Source organism: Gavia stellata, chromosome 1 (genome assembly GCF_030936135.1).
Source record: "Gavia stellata isolate bGavSte3 chromosome 1, bGavSte3.hap2, whole genome shotgun sequence".
Classification (NCBI taxonomy): domain Eukaryota; kingdom Metazoa; phylum Chordata; class Aves; order Gaviiformes; family Gaviidae; genus Gavia; species Gavia stellata.
In genome coordinates, this window is record NC_082594.1 from 12,412,023 (window position 1) to 12,432,165 (window position 20,143).

Consider the following 20,143-nt stretch of genomic DNA (forward strand, 5'->3'; position numbering starts at 1 on the left):
GTTAGGTCAGCCCTAAAGCAGCAGCTGGCTTCTCCACTGCCAGACTCTGACAAGTACAGCTCTTAACTTTTTTTTTTACTTCTAAATACGTTGCCTCTATACCAAGATTTTAGTAGCTATAATTTCAAGAGAGATAATTACAGGCTACACCCATTTTTCTGCTTCCCAAGAATCATTACTATCATGAGGCAGGTAGCACGAGTAACACAAACACATATTCCTCCAGTAGCTGTAGGAGCTCACATGACCTTAAACATGCTGAAAATCTCGCTTCCAAGTAAATATGGGTATTAGCTGCTGGCATTAGTACACTATGCATAGCTTAATGACAAGGGTGGAAAATACAGCTAATGCTAATGAAAGCTTTTACAGGATACTAGAGTCATTCCCAACAAAAATCTGAAACATTGTGCTCTGTATTTACTCTCTTAAAAAGAAAATTGGATATTTTTTCAAATGAAGAGCTTGAAAATAATAAAATTACTATGAAACAGTATCTGTAAGAATGAACTAGACTAAGCATAACATAAGCAACGAAAAGGGCAAGAAATTTACATGAACACATCTGAGTTCTGCCACTGTAGCCTTCTAGGTAGACAGGTAACTACTACATTTTGCAAGTGTTAGGTTCATACCCAGTGCATCATTTGGCCAAGATTTCAAATGCAACCAAGATGACAGAAGAGGGGCGGGGAAAAAAAAAAAAAAAAATCCCTTCACAACTGAGATTTTTTTCAGTCATTCATATTTTATACTGTCCTATTAAGTGTTAAAATGGACATTTAAGAAGCAAACAAAGTACACTATGGTATCTTGAGGAGATTACTCGTTTAATAAAAACGCTCACTCGCAAGTTTCTGACAACACTATTACTACTGAACCACGCACACACAGACTGAACCTTGCGGCCACGTGGTTGTGGCTGACGAACCGAGCATGGCAATGGTTTATTAAGGAGTGGAAAAAACCCCTCTCAATGTTCCCCCAAGCATTACATGGTATCACCCCAGAAGCGCTGAGCCAAGAGAGCCCAGAAAAGCAGGGCTGCTAAGAACTTGGAGCTACCCCACTAAACCATAACTTGGTTGACAGTAAGAAGAAACTAAAAAGGAAGATTATTAACTAAGTTTCTAACTAGCTATTACAAGGAAGTAAGTCCAGTTTGCTATAGAAAATATAGCTCTCTTCAGTTCATACTGCTTCTCATACTCAGCTGTTCCCCATCTTTGATAATACTGACATTTATGTGAGTTACATAAGTTACAAACCACCATCACTATAAATACAGGTTGTTCTGGAAAGTAATTTAAAAAATTAGAAGTATTTATTGCAAACCAGCTTCTCTCTTCTACCATTTACAAGGCGGCCAGTAAAAGTAAATGCACGTGAACAGAAAAACATTCATGAAACACAAACTGATTTAATTAAAACTGAAAAGGAAAACATACTGCAGGAATAAAAACTCCCGATACATAGCAATTACTAATTATGAAGCTGTTGATGATCTTGGAAAAGCATTTGGGAATTCATGACCAAGTATTCAGCCTTGAATTCTGAGGGAGAGGGAGGGAACAACCACAACCTTCCAAGTCCTTCAGCACCACCACACATAAAACTGTACTACTTGATATATTTTTCCATGAACTTTTTGTGAAATTCTGATCGCAGAGTATCATTCACGAATCTTTTGTCCTTTTTTGTTTCGTCTATCCCCTTGGCACAATTCTTGAAGACAACATCATCATCCCATCTGAAAATGAGAGTTTTTAACTTCAGTAAGCTTGTATGAGAATTAGGTTAAATTTACAAAAATATATAAATGAAGTCTGGCCCTCCTACTTAAATGTACTAAGAACTAGTAGTCATTAGGATTAGTTTTTAGTCTTTAAAAAAAAAAAAAGATCTATTTTTCTAATCCAAGCCATCTCCTACATGCTCCTGAGTTAGAAGCGAGATGAGTATCAGTAGATTAAAGGTTATTTTATCTTCACAGAAAAATCATTATTTTCTTTACCATTTGAACAGAGCAGAAAAAAGCCTTGAATCTAAATGGCCCTAATTTTGATAAACACAACAATAATTGGAGTATCTGCAAACAAGAATTGTATTCAGAAAAAGGCTGTTCTATTAATTCTAGTTACACTAAAAAAAAACCCCAAATAAACAAAAATCCCAACCCAGCTAAATTTTAAAGGGGAGCATAATGTCAAATTTATTGAGGTACTTTGGTCCTGTTACTTTTTGTATCATTATGAACAATGTCAGACAAACACAATTCTCAATCTCTCTTTCTCTCTTTTTTAAACACAAAGTAGCAGGATGATTGTTCAGAGAAATGCCCAAGCCAATCACTTCATGCATCAGTATCCCAATTCTATATTACACCGCTTGTGACAAGATCTGAGGAAGGAAATAAAAACCAACGCAGTGATGACATTTTCAAACTGAGTAACAAGAGGGAGTAAGGGGATGGGTATCACAGTACGGATTGCACAGTACCTCCTCTTCACTTTGAAGTTTGCTTGAGGCTGTGCTGGGCCGGTAAGGTTCAGCAGTGGGTTACCACTCAGAATGTTCTCCATCCGAATTCTTTCTTCTTCAGCCTTTTGCTCTTGTTCCTGAGAACCAGAAATGGATACATTACTTTTCTGGGCCATTTTTCTCATGTAGTTGGTAGAGATAAACATATTTAGCTGTGAACAATGACATAGATAGAGCTTTAATTCCTAGCTGAGACTTTTCAGAGCTGTATGAGTAGAATAAGGATAGAAGCAGATATACTCTAAAGAGCTTAACATTGCTAATGCACTGTCAATCTAGCAACCCTCATATCTGCTCTACTTACCTCTGATGTTCCACCAAATACTCAGTTAGATTCTAGCTTTACGATTTACATATTTATATTAAAAACTATATACAGATTACAAGATTTTTTTTTATCCTCATGAGAAAAGAGAATACATTATACAGCATGTTGAAACTTCTCTATCATCTTCAGCAATCTGCTTGGGTTTTACAACTACAACTTACGTAGGGAACAGTTAAGAATATTGAGAAATTTAAGATGAAACTGAGCAGTGGATGTCATAAGACTATTTAAGAGTTCCCATATTAAGGAGCAGAAAAATTTTCTTCTCCTTGTACTGTCAAAAGCATGTAACTTAAGCCTAAGTGAAGCACTGTACTACAGGCAACACAAAGTAGATTTCACTGCCCACGCTTCCAAGCTGTGTTAATATATTTAGTGACTTAAATGTTCACAGATTTCAAAATGAATACATAATATTCATTTTACATCAATATATTTTTCCACAGCCTTTCAAATGTATTACAAGGACTGCTCTTTGATGAAAGTACCAGAAGGAAAAAAAAAAAAAAAATCTTTAATTTGGATGACTAACTAGGTCTCCCACTCCCTGTGTGCTGAATCACAGAATGATTAAGGTTGGAAAAGACCTGTAAGATCAAGTCCAACCATCAACTAACACCACCATGCCCACTAAACCATGTCCCACAATGCCATGTCCACACGTTCCTTGAACACCTCCAGGGACGGTGACTCCACCACTTCCCTGGGCAGCTTATTCCAGTGTCTCACCACTCTCTCAGTAAAGAAATTTTTCCTAATATCCAGCCTGAACCTCCCCTGGCGGAACTTGAGGCCATTTCCTCTTGTTCTGTCACTTGTCACTTGGGAGAAGAGGCCAACACCCACCTCTCTGCAACCTCCTTTCAGGTAAGCATGGTCTGAAGACATTCTACTTAAAAAAATCCACTGAAGTCTCATTAGCACTGCAGGAGACTCAAACCATGGCTTTTAAAAATTATATAAACTAAATACAAAGCGATCACAAGGTTGTGGGGTTTTTTTTTCCCCCAAACTGCAGAAAATTCATGGCTGAGGGCTGCTATGAGATCCCAAAAGAGGAAATGTGGTTTTTTTATGATAGCGTTTACCAGGTTTAAGTGCTAAACTTGAACACTGATGCTAGCCAGAGTTCTCTAGCTTCAAATATTTAATCAATACTAAGTGATATATTACTAAAACTATCTACAGGTTACAATGTTTTTCAACTGGACTGATCAGGTATGTGGAATATTCCCATAAAACACCCTAACCCTCTTAAGAACAATAACCTACTTAACATACATATGAATACCAGATGATGCAGGATCACTGGTAAAGATTCTACCTTTCAAAATCTACTCAAGTTTTGGTTATGAAAAAACACCTACCCCTTACACTGCTTCTCACAAATAACATTTAGAAACAACTGCAATTAACTGCCAGTGGGACGGGAAAAGGTCCCCAAAAGGGCTTATGGCTTAAAAGCATGGCACAGCCCTGTAATGCCCATATTAAAACATGTGCATAGGCAAAGCTTGCCTTGCTGCTGTACCCATGGAGCTTTAACACAAACCGCAGCAGTTAGAAGTTATTGACACAAATAAACTAAAGTTTTGCATTATAAAACATAGCTCTGAATTCAACATTTGCATTCCAGCTTCAGTTGTTATCACCACCCCAGTAAATAAGGAAACACAGACAGCAAAAATATTTGAGATGTAACAGCAATTTCCCCCATATTAGAAATACAAATTCAAATTATACATTTCTTTTCTCTGTGGATTACAGACAAGAAATGTATGCAGCTTCTTCTGCACAGTATGCCAACCTTTGATTTACCATCTTCTTTCCCCTTAACATGGAGAAGTCAACAGCACTGAAATCTGATTTACTGCAGTCCGTGTCATGTTCCCACCAGAAGTCAAGCAGCTCTCAGACTACTGTACAGCACATACATGCAAAGCACTAATTTGAAACCATGCAAAAGCTAAGATACTGGTACAAGCAAAAAAAAAAAAAAAAAAAAAGAGTATTGATTTTCAGGTACCTCCCAAGAGGTCATCAGATTCTGTTTAAACCCATTAGGCAAACTTACAGTGGGATACAAGCACGTGAAGTGTTCTCCCTGTTGTCCAAAATGAGATGAGCTCTGCCTTATTAAATGTTATCTCTGATGCTCTACTACAAGTGAGACTTTCAAAAAACAAGAGGTCTGGGACAAATCTTAAAAGCAAGTAAGAATGCTACAAACCAAAAACTCATACTGGACTATACTCAAGAGAAGGCAGCACTAATAAAAGCATTGTAAGAAATTAATACTTCCCTGTTGACAAATGCTTCCGTAGAGAGAACTTCCAAGTCCTATATATTCAAACAGACACAGCAGTGTTCCCTTTTAGAGCCGAACTCCAGGGGAACTCTTCTCAAGGTGGCATGCAGAGCATGGCACAATCTCGCCCTCAAATTTCTAAGACATTAACTTCGGCCGTGATCCAAGATTACTGAACCTGTGCATCATGCACCACTTTATCTGGGGCATGCATAAATATCTTATGCTGTTCTTTTTATGAGGTATGAAAATGCATCCACACACCACTAACAAATACAGAACTACAACGCACTCCACACACAGTGTTTATTTGATGGTCAAAAGTCTACTGGAATCAGTCAGCATTTTTTTGGGAGGGAATTACAGTTCTTCTCCCCTCTCTTCCCCCATTTCAGATTTAATCTCAACAACTCCTAAAAAGCTGATTGTTCCAGCACTCTCTACCATGCATGAAGAGTCATTTGAATCACTAGAAGATAAAGTCAATCATTTAAAAAAAATTGCATACTTTAGTAACTACTCCAGTGTTCTTATTACACACAGATTCACATTTAATTTTTCTATAATAAGATTTTAAAAAGGCATGCTAGGCATCATCCTAACTTTATTCTGCTTTACATAATCCATGTAATATCCTTCAGCCTCAATCAGCCTGACATAGTTTGCTTTCTGATAATGAAAAAAGCATTATCAGACTGAAGTGACAAAATGTGGTGACAGAAAAAAAAAAAAGAAAATCAAAACTGAAATAACACTTTTAAGAAGCGTTGCACTATAAGCAGTAGTGTAAGACTAAAAGCAGGATTTAGCTCCAAATTAAGACACCTACATCTATGTTTCTGCTTGTAGGCATCTGAGCTCATATCTCGGCAGAGATCTAGAGAATGCAATAAGGAGTAATACAGTAAGGACCAACCATGCTCCCGGCTCTACTGACTGCATCTTCATTGCACCACCACGGAAACTGGGATACATAACTTGTACATTCACCCCAACAACTTGGCATTTCAAGCTCAACTGATTTCTGTCTAAACCTGCTAACTGCTAGCACAAAACTACATTGACTCAAGTCAACTACAGTTCCAGAGGACTGCAGGGTAGCAAAAACTGCACTATGAACAAAATAAATGGTAGGGGCAATCTTAGGAATTTCGAATTATTACATTTTACTTTTGCACCTATTAAATTATTAAAAGCAATCATGAATGCAATGCTAACAGAAGCTGTCAAACATTCTTTTATAGTGACAACAGTTACAGAAAACATCCATGAATCTTATTTTCAACACTTGATTTTCCCTATCGCCTGTCAGAGATGCTGCAGAGCCCCTGGGCACTTGTGCAGCCATTTGCTGCTTCTCAGCTCTGTTCACAAACGGAACTCTGCTGTCTTTTAGACCCGCAGAGGCAGCACAACTAGAAGTAGTGACAAACTGCATAAACTTATCTTTATCATTGAAGATCAACAGATTAGAGTCTGAAAGCAAACAGGGAACAGATCTGTTGAGTAAGGCACCGCCAGTTTCAGCCACTTTACAAAGACGACCTGGCACACAGATGATTTATTTATGAAATTCAGTCATTCAAAGCTATTCTAGGTTGGATGACATTTCAACATAATTTGCTACAAGTTTTAGGAAGCAGGCTAATTCTGAAGATTATCCTTGAAGATTTTTTTGTATTATTTAGCGTCACTAAAACGTCCCAAAGAAGGTATTCAAGATTTTAAAAAAAACATAATTCACTAAGTTTTGTATCTTAGAGACATGACATGGAGGAAATAGTAGGTGTAACTGACAGTGGTGTAAAGTTGACATTTACACTTAAGCTAAGCTATACATTTCGGCCAGAGCTGCAGAATCCCTCATCTCCAGCCAAATGAGGTTTTCATTATGTTTCAGAATTTTCCACATAAATCTTCCATTGCCCACTCCTCCACTGAAAGCCGGGACGCTCCAGGCGATGGAGCATGGGTTGTATCAAATCAAACAGACCAGACATAACCTTCATAGCTGTCTGAGCTTCACACCTCTGAGGCACGATCAAGCACAGCTGTTCACAAAAGAAGTGGCTCAGGTTGCTTCAAAGCCTACATTGTTCTTCTGTGTGGTGGAACAAAGGCTTATTAAGCTAAAACACTATGGATACAACAAACCCACAACAGAAGAAAAGCCTAAGAGGGAAAACAGTATTTCTCTATTCACCCCACCTTTTCCAAAATAATGCCTCTTTGCCTGCCTTTCCGTTCAGCGAGATGAGGTATACAACTCTTTTCCTAAGCCATTTTAGCAAAAAAACATGCTACAGATTATTCCATCACTACAAACAGCAGTGTTGTGCTTTTCAATGGCAGTGTGTTGCACCAACTATCTGCAGAGATGAATCAGAAGTCAGCCATGTTATCGCTATCATGTTAGAAGCAGAGGCAATAGAACAGGAATATTATGGTGTGGGGAATAAGACTGGACTGGCAGAGCGAGTCCCATACCCCGAGGAAGCAGATGGAGACGCTGCTATGTGAATCAGATCTCAAAGCAAGCCTTCAGTGTACAGCTGAACTCACCATGTGGCATCACAGTTGGGGGAAAAAAAAGAAAGCAGACAAAACTGTATTAACCTTAACTAAACAATTATTCCTTATCTTGCTGTAAGAATAACAGTCCCTTGGTATATTTGTTTCTGACCGCAAAGGAAAGAAAAACATTATTGTTACCATGGTTATTTTTTTTTTTAGTATAGTTCCTACCCTTAGCACAGAGCAAGATTACTTTTACAGAAAGTGCTGAAATTCCTGAAATTACTCCATTGTATTAAAGTAAATTATCCTGTTCAGTTTTTAAAGATGTTGAGTAGCTGAAAGAAAACCTGAAATACCCACATTTCATTGAAGGCTGGGGAAAAAAAAAAAAAAAAAAAAATCACGTAACCTTATTTAAATGCTAATTTTTGAATGACAAACTATGACAGCACTGCCTTTCGCAGCAGGGAACGAAAACTTAATAATGCAGAGATGCACCCCAGTTATTTGATCCTATGCAAATTACTAACTCAATGCAATACAGCGATTCAAATGACCAACTGAAACTTCAAAAAATAAGAGCACAGAGTAATCACAACTGCAGTGTCTACATGCAGATTTTTTGTCGTTTTGCCCACAAGGGAGGGGACATTATTGTTAGTTCTTGGCAAGGGTAAGTATTGCTAGCATGTCTCAAACATTTAATGAAGAAACATACTCTGCCATCTGCTATTGCCTCTTTATTGAAATTCTTTCTTAAATGCTTATTTGATATTCTAGTTTTAGTTAGACCCTTAAAATTTAAGTGAAAATGTTCACATCTATCAAGATTAATTTTTTAATGTTTCATTTGAAAGCCTGTGACATGGCTAAAACACAGGACAGAGCTAAGATCTATTTTGACCATTGGTAAAGTAATATATTCAGTTATAGAGAAACACTTCGTGAAATAAAACTGTAAGAAACACCAAACACTAATTCTGTTCTCAGATAAGCATAAAATGACTATATGTTAAAATAGCTTTGCTGGAACTGCATGCGTACCTTCAGCTGCTCACTGGTTTGAGGTTTGTTTTTAATTATTTTCATTTACCTTTTAAGGAAGTGCTTGAAAATTGACAATCAAGAGCATCGTAATGCTGAGTTTGGAATATTGAAACAAGTTTCCATGAAACCTACCTGTGGATAGTTCACACAGACAGCAGACCTAGCATTTGTAGAGTTTTAGACAGGCCCAGAATTATTCCACAAAAATTATTTTCAGAACTAAAATTTCCTCGTCAGCTTAGTGTCTACTAGAAACAACCTGAGAGATTAAAATTGTGGAGGGCGTGAGAAAAGTCAGGAGGATTCCCATGCTCAATCAGTTTCTAAAAACATTTGTAGTATTTATGTCATGTTTCTACAGAATTCAAGGGAATTTAAGCATTTTGAGAAGTTAACAAGCTTTGACAGCAACTGCTTATTTGGTTGACAAATTTGCTTCACAGATTAAAGGGAAATATTAGTGTGAAGGAAGTTAGACCCTCTTAATACTAATATTTGTCAAAATTAGATTCAGAGGATTTATATGGAAATTGGTATTACCACATAAGGGAAGTTAACAGATAGCATGATGATCTGAAAAAAACCCCAGATTCTCATTTTTGTTTTCAATTGCTGTCTCACCAGAGATGCATTTTAAAAGGAGCAGTCCTCCTTTCATGGCAACTTAAAATACTGGACACCAAAGCAAAGAGTGAAAACAGTTAACAAAAATACAGTTTAGTTTAAATGAAGTCTCAGAAATAATTGAACTAGCATTTTAATAAATCAGAATAACTAAAGTATCAGGAAAAAATTACATATGGCACAAATTTGGGATATATTACTGTATTTTACCCACTTCATCTGGTTAAGACCCTGGCATGTTCCAAGAAGATGCAGAGACATGTTAATCTGTCTGTATAACAACAAAGAGATTTGAGAACGATGTGCAGAAGAGTGAACAGGCATTCACGCTGCAGTTTCCCTTTGCTTTGCCACTTGTTTACCCAAGCTGTCTGCTATGGACAGCAGCATTTCAGCAGATAAACCATCCCTGTATGTGGATTAGGACTTAGGGCAATTACACAATTAAGACTACATGAGATGTTATCCTGAAGTCAGCTGGATGACTAATATAAGGTTCCTTACAAAATTAGGTTTAAATTATGCTTTGCAATACATAATAACATGAAATCCCACATGTCTGAAGGGAAAAGGTATTTATATAAAACGGCTCTAAAATGCTTTGACAGTAATGCCTTATTTCAAAGCCATGGAAAACAAGGCATAATCTAAACAGACTGCACCCCTAAAGCCAATATACTTAAGTGATCTTTTCTAGGAGACCCGTACTCCCCAAAACTCTTTCCAAAGCTGCGCCCCACCTTGGTTTTCACTTTTTCCAATCAACATAGTCTTAGTTTCCTACTCTCAAAAAACCCCAAGAAAATAAAATTTCAACTACCAGTAGAGCAACAACTATTTACTGAAGATGTCAGTTTTTAAGAGAGCCTATCAGGCACCAACCAGCAAAAGGATAAATAGAGTAGGTAATGAGTGTGCAATAGTGTGCACTGTTGCAAATAAGTAACTAATACTAATTTTTAGGAAGAAACAAACTTATTCATTTCAGATAAGCGTGCATGTATTCAGTACGCACATAGCAGTGGACGTTATAAACCCTGCTTCTGGCAGAAGGAGAACATCCACGAAGGTAAAAAATAATACCAGTTCAGAGACAGCAAAATAAAACAAATGCTATACTAAATACTTCATAGCTTTTAGCACCCTCTAGTGACAAAGTAAGAATTTCATAGAGATGATAACTTTCCTACTTTCTACACACACGAGTGTATGCACTTGGTTGTCTGTGCTGCAATTTACTACCATTATTTTCCTAATGCAAGTTTGCTACACTGAAATGTGACAAGTTAGGCTGTTCAATCTACATGTATAATTTCAACTATCAGGCAAAGTGAAAAAATCCATAGAGATCTAAGCTTTCATTTTAAGCATTGTGCAAGAACAGCTGAAGTAGAAGTCTTTCCTACACATTGCTACCCATAATTTATAGTTTAGTACATGTCACATAGGAATACATGGGAGAATTGTTGCCAGTGTTTTAAAGTAATTTTCACCATGTTATTACTGCAGAACACAATTTCATTGTTGTGTGATGTGCTTCAAATGCCTAGATACAGACATGAGAGACACTTTCAGACACACTTTAATGTAAAAGACCACTCACAGGCCAGATGGAGAGTCAAGTATCAACAGCTTTCTACAGCAAAATTTCTGCACTGAAGCAGCACAGTACAGGTTTTAGCCTTCCAAGGTACTTAAAACCATTGAGCTCTGCAATTTTGGAGTTACAGGCCTTGTTGATTCTAAAGGTAAATTTCTATATTGTTAGCCAAGAGTGGTCAAGCACTACATTGCTGCGTACAGCATTTAAAACATTATTCTCTCCTGGCTGTTCCTAGTGTCTGCTAGACATTATGCCCTGTTCACTGCCAGTTGACTCTACTGGAGAGCATTTGTGAAAAACATTAAACTATAAGCGTGTGTGTTAAGCTACAATAAGGTTATTAGTAGTGCAGAGGCACCAAAACATTAAGTTGTCACAGCAGCAAAGATCCCTATCAGCATTTGTTTATTTAGCATGTTCTAAAAACATCTCAGATTACCTCATACAAAGATGAAGGTTTTTTGAATTTTTTTTTTTACACTAATGTCAAATCTATGTCTAACAACATACAAAACTACTCAAACTGAAGCATGCAATATTTTTCAAAAGCACTAAAATGATTTAAACCCTACTCAAAAAAAGAAAGGGCTTACTAAAAGCAGAAGAGGGAATGCCGCCCATATCCACCACTGCTGTTACACCACCAGAGGCAGAGCATTTCAGTAGTGCAGATGAAATACCTGGACTCTAAACTCTGTTGCAATGCAATGCCAGAGCCAGTACAGTTCATCCTAAATCCTGGTCAGTTTGACAACACAGACTATTCCCGAAAACAGTCCCTAGAAGTCCATTCATCAGTCAGGGATTTTGCTAATGCACTCCATCCTAACAATCTCTTACACCAAGGAGGTGTGGGAGCCAAGAGCATAGGATTTGACCCTGCTCATGGGAAAACAATCTCTAACTCCAGGGACTTCCTCCCTTTTCAAGGGTAGAACATGGTGCTTCTATCTGTAGAGACAGATATTATAGGGAGGTATGAAGGCTACCTGTGAGTTGACTTTCCATGTTCTGAAAAGACTAAATGCCATATTATTAATTCATTTTTGTGCAGACATTTTTCAAATAATCTCCCCTGCGTATAATCACATGAAAATAGTTCTGGTCTTACAGTTACAACTGGTGCTTCTCGCCAAGGCAACACAGCACCAATGCTGTGAAAGAACTGTCACTGTATAACACTTGCAGCCATAAGCAAAAGCATAAAAAAAGCACACATTATCATCTCATAAATAAAAAAAAATAGTATTTCCTGTTTCATAAAAGCTAGTTAACAAATGAAATTGCACCGGATAACAGGTAGCTCACTAATGCCTCTATATGGTTTGGTATGATATTTGTCTTCATAGAAGGACTTGCACACGAAAAAGCAAGATTATCTTGACTCAATGCCTCTACAAAGTCTCTACAATGTTTCAGTGAGTAAAATGTTCAGTATGTCTACTAAAGAAAAAAATTCTTGACAACAATTATTAGATAGAAGAACAAATCCATCAAACTCTACTTGAAAAGAGTTGAAGGGCACTTACTTTGTTTACCAGTTCTCACTTGTCTTAAGTACTTAAGGCACACCGCTTTTAATAAACACCAGTTTGCAAAAAACAGATGCTCCTTAATGGGTGAGATTTTACCTTTCGAGCCTGTTCCTCAGCTCGTTCTTTCTTGATTTTTTCCAGTTCAGCCAGAAGAGCTGCAGTGTCATCATCATCACTGTCTTCCAAGTCCTCATCTTCATCATCTTCCTAATAGCAACAAACAGAAACAAGCAGCAGCTCATTCATTTAATTTAACAAAACCAGCTTTTAGTTCTGAAGGTTATTGCAGACAGATGACTCTCATATTAAAAAAAAAAAAAAAAAGCCCCCAAAACAGTCCTGGTCTGCTCCAGCTAAGGCTGCAATTTGCTGCTGGTTGAGTTCTGAAGTACTTGGGTGCTTGTGGCAGCAGCAAATACAATACAAATTGTTTATTTGCTCTTGTACAGTAAAGTCAAGACAAATATACATCTGTGATTTTTGGATGACTGCAATTAATTTTTTATAATTCAAATGCTATGTAGCTGACAGATTCTAGAGAACGACTGTCCTCAATCACTTTCTAATTATTGTAATGCAAGTCATTATAATAGTGTGCTCGAATACCCCGTCCAATATTGGTGGGACCAAATATAACAGGATTAAAAAAAAAAAATCAGCTTACTGGCAAGCTGCAGACCTAACTCACAGATGTCAGCATGAGGAGAGGAGCCAAGAGCAAGAATCCATTGCTCATGCAGACAGTGTATCTCAACAGTTCTACTTTAGGGGAATTCCAACCAATTCAGTAGTTGACAGAGTCTAAAAAGTCACCCATTCCCCATACTTCAAGTGGTATTTTCAGTTCCCTAGTTCTTGTGTGCTTTCCAAGAATACCATTACAGTATGGACCAGAATCCTCTGAACCACTCTGGACTTCCACCACAGTAGAGTAACTGTAAAAGGAAGACATGTTGGAACCTGTCTTAAATCTTTAGCAGATCTAAAATAAAAGTACATATTTTATTAACAGCAAATCCTAAAGACAGGACAAAGAAAGGAAAGAAGACAGAAAAAGACACATACATCAGTAAGCGGATCATCTGCATCAAGATTTGCTGCAGGAATCTGGTCTAGCCGAGGCTTCTTAGACACAGAAGATGATGTTGTGTGTTCTATGGCATAAGATTTAGAAAAAAAAAGTTACTAAGGCACTTCATTTAACAGCATCTAATGTCAGAAAGCAAAAATCTTCACAAACAATTTGTTCTGCATTAGAATAAGAGATACAAGCTTATGCTCACTTTTTCCTCACTTCTCAATCTTAATGCCCGTGCTAATTCCTTCCCTGTGGCTATCCTCAAGAGAAGCAATAACATCCCCAAACTTACAATTTGGCCTCCAAAAGTTTTAAGTCATTGTTTCAAGAAGAAAGAACATCTGAAGAAAAAGCTGTGGAGAAATACCTTTATTCTAGATATCCAGTTGGAGGGTTCCCATTGAGGACTACCCCAAAGCATTATTGTTGTCTAGTTTGGTCCAAATCACATCTGCTTTCGTCTGTGAATTTGAAAACCTCACAATACCTTCACACCTAAACCTAAAGTACCTAAATTCTGTCAAGCTTAATATTTAAAAAGAGTATTTATAAAAAAAACCTTTGATTTTCATTTTAATTATCACTTACACTATACCTGAACAGAACCGCATACTTTAAAAATGGATTTATTGTTACACTGGTGCTGCAACACTAGAAGATGAGTCATTCCCCTTCTTCCTGTCTCGCTTGTCCAAGTACAAAAAAAGCCCTTTATTAGCTGTACATACTTGTTGCCAATTCATTACAACCATACTGTATCAGCTGGCCTGCATGATGGCCTATGCTTTTCTACTGGCTGGCCTAGATTTTTGCTAGCATGAAGCCAGCATGAAAGCCAGCGGACATTCCCTTGCAGGTCAACAGCTCCAAACTATCAGACCAATACCCTAAATTCTACTCTCATGACATGCTGTCTGCAACCTGCAAACTTCTTACAACACCAAGTTATGTGCAAGAGCAATGCCACACAAAGGTATTAAGATTTTTTTGTTTTTTGTTTTTACCTCTGGTTGGCCTGTCTCTATTCTTTTCTCTTGCAGCGACCCGTTCTCTCTCCTCCAGCTCCCTTCTGAAATCACGGTTACGCACCTCTTCAGGAGCATCCTGAGTGGTCTGTCTAAAACAACATGAGGGGGAGAAAAAAGATGAAGTTGACAGTCTGCAGCTGGAAGCAATTTTTTTAAGGAGGTCAATAAATCCTGGAGTGAACAGGTAAGTATAAAGAATAAAAAATGATCAACATGTAGACATAAGTGTCTTTATTCTCTCTTCGTCAGCCCCCTTCTCTGTATGCATTACACACATACAGACAAGCAATGCCGCACACACATGCTCCTTCCACTGGCGCTCAAATGAATTAAAAGACCCTGCACAAATTCCTGCAAAACCAGGATGACCACATCTACCTCTTGTAGCTATGTCTAAATCTCTGGTTCTCCAGCAGTCCAAGCCCAGTGTTCTAGCAGACATCTACCAGCATTATGGTCAATTTTCCTTGCCATTTTAACATCCCAAGTTGCTGATGCAAACGCAGTCTCTAAAGCTTACAGATAAGACCAAGGCTAGAACATGCTTTTCATAAACCTTTTCCCCTCGAAGAGACATACAAGATAATCTCCCTTGACCATATAAAAGAACGTTGGGAGAACAGGCAAAATGCTAGCTTTAGTGAAACATATTGCAAATACATGTTTTTCTCTTTTTTATATAACATACACTGGCCAAACGCAACAGACTATTTATATTTCAGTCACACTAAGTTCCACCTAGAAAGCACTGAATTTTCCGTGGAAATCTTGAAAAGAGCTAATGAATAAAAACAAGCAGCAATTCCTTTCACCTTTCTGTGAACCCAGTGCTGGAAATAAGTGTGCCTGGAAGAAACCCAGACTTGAGCCATTACAAAGACATTGTGTGCACAGCCTGTCTTTATGATGAAGTCTTTCATTTGCTTTTGTAATTAAAAACCTGAACCCTGACATAGCTGCAAAATCCCCCCAAACCTTGTGTCATTCAAGTGAACATGAGTGGGACTGAAACACTGAACTTTTCCTGCAATGATGCAGTCCTGGCAATTTAACAAAGACAACTTTGTATTAGGTATTTGGGAGAAAGAACAGAAGACACTTGATGCCCTCTCCATCTCTCCCTCTCAAGCACAGGGAGGGATTTGTTAAAACATACATTGTATATTTCTGTACATATTTGTCCCCACACACTTCTTTCAAAGCAACAGACTGGTGTTCCAAACCTCACTTTTGTCTAAAGAAACAAACCACCAGCAATTTTTCCCACAACGACAAAATGCATTTGACAGCACTTTTTGTGCGGTTGATTTTGGTATTCTCCAAAACACTCCAACTCCCTTATCCATATGTATTCTTCAAAATCAACAGGGCGGGAGGGAAGAGGTAAAAGGGTAAGCTTCTGCACAAAAAAGTGGAAATACAAAACCTTAATAGTAATTTCACTGACAAGAGTAACATTAGTTAGACGAAAAAATCATTTTTAGGCTGATACCGAGAATTTAAATGAAATATATCTGTATCACATTGACTCCACATTTCATTTAGTCTTTCAAAGACATAATTAAGATTTATTATGCATCTCAAACAGAGAAAAATATTCGTAAGATCCCATTATCTTTCACACTGATTAAAGCAATTTCCTCCCCCAGGACCTCCATGAACTACCTGCAGTGTTTAACATCAGCTCTTCCAAGACGTACTACTGCCTGAGTGTTATTCCATGATTCCCCTGCTTCCTCTTAATGCCCCTTCCCCAGTGGTCCTTTGCCAAATATACGATGTGATTTTCCTGCTTTTAAGATGTGCTCAACTTCGTTCCTCTTATCCCATCTCGCTCTGCAAGTGACAGCACCCTCAGTGGCTCAGTCAAGTCCTGTTGTTCCCCATGATTTTCTTTCCACTCCACTGCCTGAAATGCTTTGTCCCCCAAACTCACCTTCTTCTGGTGATTCACTTCCATAAGCAGAAACAAATACCACTAAAATTAAACCTCGCCAATTACTTGCAACGCATTCGATTTCTTAGGTCTGCTTTTGAGCCCACTTTCAGCCCACCCATTCAGCACTGCTGCACAATCTCTGGTGCCTGCTCAATGTCAAGCACATCAACTCAACATCTATTGTGAAAAATTTCAGAGTACCGCTCATAACAAAAAATCATTCCCAGCCTGTTCTGCCATAAGACCATAAAAAACAATACTAACCTGTATTTGATTTTGGTATGAGAAGGAAGATCTCTGCTGGAATATTGTTTAGATAGCTGACTTAAGTCTCCTTCACCTTTTCCTCTGCCTCCTCTCGCAGGTTCAAATGTTGGCCTCGCCGCTGTCGTCATTTTAACTACTACGGAATCAAGGAATAAAAGCAGTCATTACTACAACTTACAATGAAAGACATTCACCAGCAACTATTTTGTTCCTGGAACTGTAGAAGCAATGACAAGTCCCACTACAGAATACCAGCTATCGCTCGGCTCGTGATCCTTGAAATTTAAGGAGCTTTTTATTGACAGAATTGACAGAATCTATTCAGATTTTCAAAAGTCTCTTCCAACATGTTTGAAAGATGACTCACAGACTCTAACAAGAATGTGAAGCAACATTTATAAAGTAAATAAAACTGCCCAGGAGTCAGTTTCCTACCCTTAAGGCAAGTGGTACAGTCTTGTAACTAAACTCTCTCCCCTCCTGAAAAATGACAGCCAAAAATGACTGTCTACTGGGAACGCCCTCTCTGTTACTCCATAAACCATATCTAGGTATCATCACCAGAAGTGCTGGCTGACCACAGCATGCCTAGGAAGGTGTCGATAATTAAACACTGATGAAGATGATGCAACTTGAACACTCCAGCCCTCGTCATGGCCCTGTTCAGTTCTCTAGTACAGGCAGAGCACTGTCGTTAATACTGCAGCACAGTCCTTTGGGACCGACCTGTGCAGAGTTCCAGCTGGCCAGCAAAACCTTCTGAAGGGCTAGGGTTAATGTTTTCCTGGTAGCACAAGGCTGACAGCTTTACCCTTATGTAAACAAAGCACAATTTAAAAAAGCTCAGACAAATGCAGAAGTTTTCACCAGCTCTCACTGAGAAACTGCAGGAACTCACGTACCGCCAGCATGTCCTAAAAAATGAACTAGCTGATGCCCGAAATCACTACTATCGATTCTTCTGTGGCAAAGGAGCGAAACAGACTCCGACCAGCCTCAGCCACACAGACACCCTGTCAGCAGGCACTGCATTCAGTGCTGCCGGACAGGAGCTGGAGACCCTGCAATCCTAAATCACTGTGCCAAGAGTTTAAGAGGGTTAACCAATGCCAAAAAACCCTGCATGATCAACCAGTGCCCTCTTAAATCTGCTGTCTGAAACTATGCTCATTCCTGCTTCACGAAGACATACACATCCATTAACCACAGACTAAAGACATGTTAGACACAAGAGAGATATATCTGCAGAGATACATCAAGGCATCACTCTGGCCAACCAGAAGGTTGCATGTTAAAGGATGATAAGAGAACATATTAAAGAATATTAAAAAGCAAAGAAAAAACCATGATATTGCTTCATATGCTTTTGTGATACACAAATAAAAGTTACTTATGCTCTGCTTGCATTATTTGTTATTTTTTCACTTTTAATGAGATCACAAAACACATGACTTCAGTGTTAAATTATAAAATAATTTGTCGCTCAAGGTAACATCCCATCAGGCAGAACACAGTTACTGCCATTGAACTACTACTCAGAAAACAAAGTTAACAGACAGAATCACCTTTAAAAAGAAGTGAGACAGTAACTAGCCTTGGCTCGTTGACCAAGGATTGCTGATGCTTTTCAGTAACGCTGTGCTGGAGCTCAGCAAGACATTTTAGCTCTGTCTTGGCACAGACTCTGCCAGACCCATGGTCTAAGAGAGCCGCTTGCTCTCACAACTTATCTGTGTTAATTATGTGTAACAGGGGGATCCATGAATTCAGGTCAAGAACCAGATCCAGTGCGGCTGCACAGTTTCGTGAAGCATTAACAAATCCCCTGGAAACTGTCCCTGCTTCTTCATGAAGTCAGTCTGTAGTTGGCCTGGCCTTAAAGGACCCAAACTCAATCTGAAACCACGCCGGGACCGTCACACTGACCTCTTCAGTTTCAGAAATACAGCCCTGGAGAAGCCTCTTCAGCGCTACATGAAGACAGGACCGGCCACGCAGGGGTTATTAGCCAAGAGAAAGTGACTGGGCTCGGCCTGGAGCTGAACTGCCTTGGCCGCGCAGGCTGCGCTACAGCCGGCCCCTCCTGACCGCCTTCATGGGGGAGCCCGGACCTCGGCACCGGCCCAGCAATCACCCGCGGAAACCCAGACCCGCAGCAGGAGCGGGGCCGGGGCACCGCCCTGCTCCCGCCTCCACCCAGCGGGCTCCGCCACACCGCCCGCTACCTGCAGCTCCGCCGTCGGGCCACCGGCCGCCCCCTCACCCCCCAACCCAACCGCCCTCCGCTGTTCTCAGAAACGCTCCCGCCCCAGCTGCCCCCCAGGGCCCCCTTCGTGCCCCAGCCCGTCCCCACACAGGGACCCCGCCAGCACCCGCTGCCCCAGGGCCGCCTTTTCCCCCTCAGGGACCCCACCACAGCCCCCCCAAGCACACCCGCACCTGGCCAGGCCCGCCCGCCGCCTCGCCAGGTACTTACACCTCGGCCTCCTCCCACCCTGCGCAACCAGGTCCTACGCCACCACCATAATTCCGCCAAGCGCCCACAAGGCACCGCGCGGGAGCAATAGACACAACGCGGCGGAAGCCGCCGCCGAAGGAGGACCTACCATAGAGAGGGCTGGCGGAACTGTCACGTGAGAGAGGCGAGCGTGATGGCTACCGAGGCGGAAGTGGCCGCTGTGGCAGCGTTGCTGTCTGCGTAGCAACAGGGGCCTCGTCCTGCCCTCCTTCTCCTTCCTCCCTCAGATCGGCGTCGGGCGAGCTCAGCTCGGAGCAGGGAGCTTGGGGCGCCCGTCCTGCGGGCCCGGGGTTGCCCTGGAGGAGGGCCTTGCCCTGAGGTGCTACCAGGCTGTGGCCCTGCGCTGGTCCTGCCGGGACAAGGCCTCCCCTCGGCGGCCTGTGGAGGCCGCGGGGCCCTCGCCGGTGCGGTGAGGGGAAGCCAGGGGACAGGCAGGCGGAGAGAGAGGGCCTCAGGACTTACTGCAACCGTAACTGTAACCTCCTGGTGTGAGCCACTGTCGGGTCTTCTCTCACATGCTCATGAATAGACTTGAAAGTTGTGTATCGCAGAGGAGTCTGCCCAGAGGCTGCTCCCGTGATGTAGGAGGCTTGGAAAATGGTGGTGTATTAGTTACGTGAAACAGCATTTCATGGCTTCAAAGGGCTCACTCTGGGTGTCAGTGCTAGGGGGGGCTGGAGTGAAAGGAGCAGCCATGGAAGAGGAAAGGGATTAAGGAGATCGGGTTGGGATCCTTGTGGGGAAGATGGGGAAAGGCAGAAACAAGGCAGCTGGAGGAAGAGGGAATACTCCTCAGTCATTTTCTTTGCT

At 40.2% G+C, this 20,143-nt stretch overlaps 1 protein-coding gene across 1 annotated transcript; it reads right to left on the minus strand.

Moving 5' to 3' along the window:
- Nucleotides 1-1,400: 1,400 nt before the first annotated feature.
- CWC15 (CWC15 spliceosome associated protein homolog) lies at nt 1,401-19,341 on the minus strand. Its single transcript, XM_059826245.1, has 7 exons — nt 19,292-19,341; nt 16,813-16,951; nt 14,586-14,698; nt 13,569-13,657; nt 12,600-12,710; nt 2,500-2,618; nt 1,401-1,750 (listed from the first exon to the last, which is right to left on the minus strand). Exons 2-7 carry the CDS (start codon nt 16,941-16,943, stop codon nt 1,621-1,623), a joined length of 693 nt encoding a protein of 230 aa, XP_059682228.1. The 5' UTR covers nt 16,944-16,951; nt 19,292-19,341; the 3' UTR covers nt 1,401-1,620.
- Between the last annotated feature and the right edge of the window lie 802 nt (nt 19,342-20,143).

Bases quoted from the DNA above. Each gene is read 5' to 3' on its own strand.
- CWC15 (XM_059826245.1), bottom strand. From the start codon at position 16,943: ATGACGACAGCGGCGAGGCCAACATTTGAACCTGCGAGAGGAGGCAGA. The intron at 14,699-16,812 runs GTTAGTATTGTT...ATGTTGTTTTAG, and splicing joins CATACCAAAATCAAATACAG to ACAGACCACTCAGGATGCTC. The intron at 13,658-14,585 runs GTAAAAACAAAA...CTTATGCCATAG, and splicing joins TAGAGACAGGCCAACCAGAG to AACACACAACATCATCTTCT.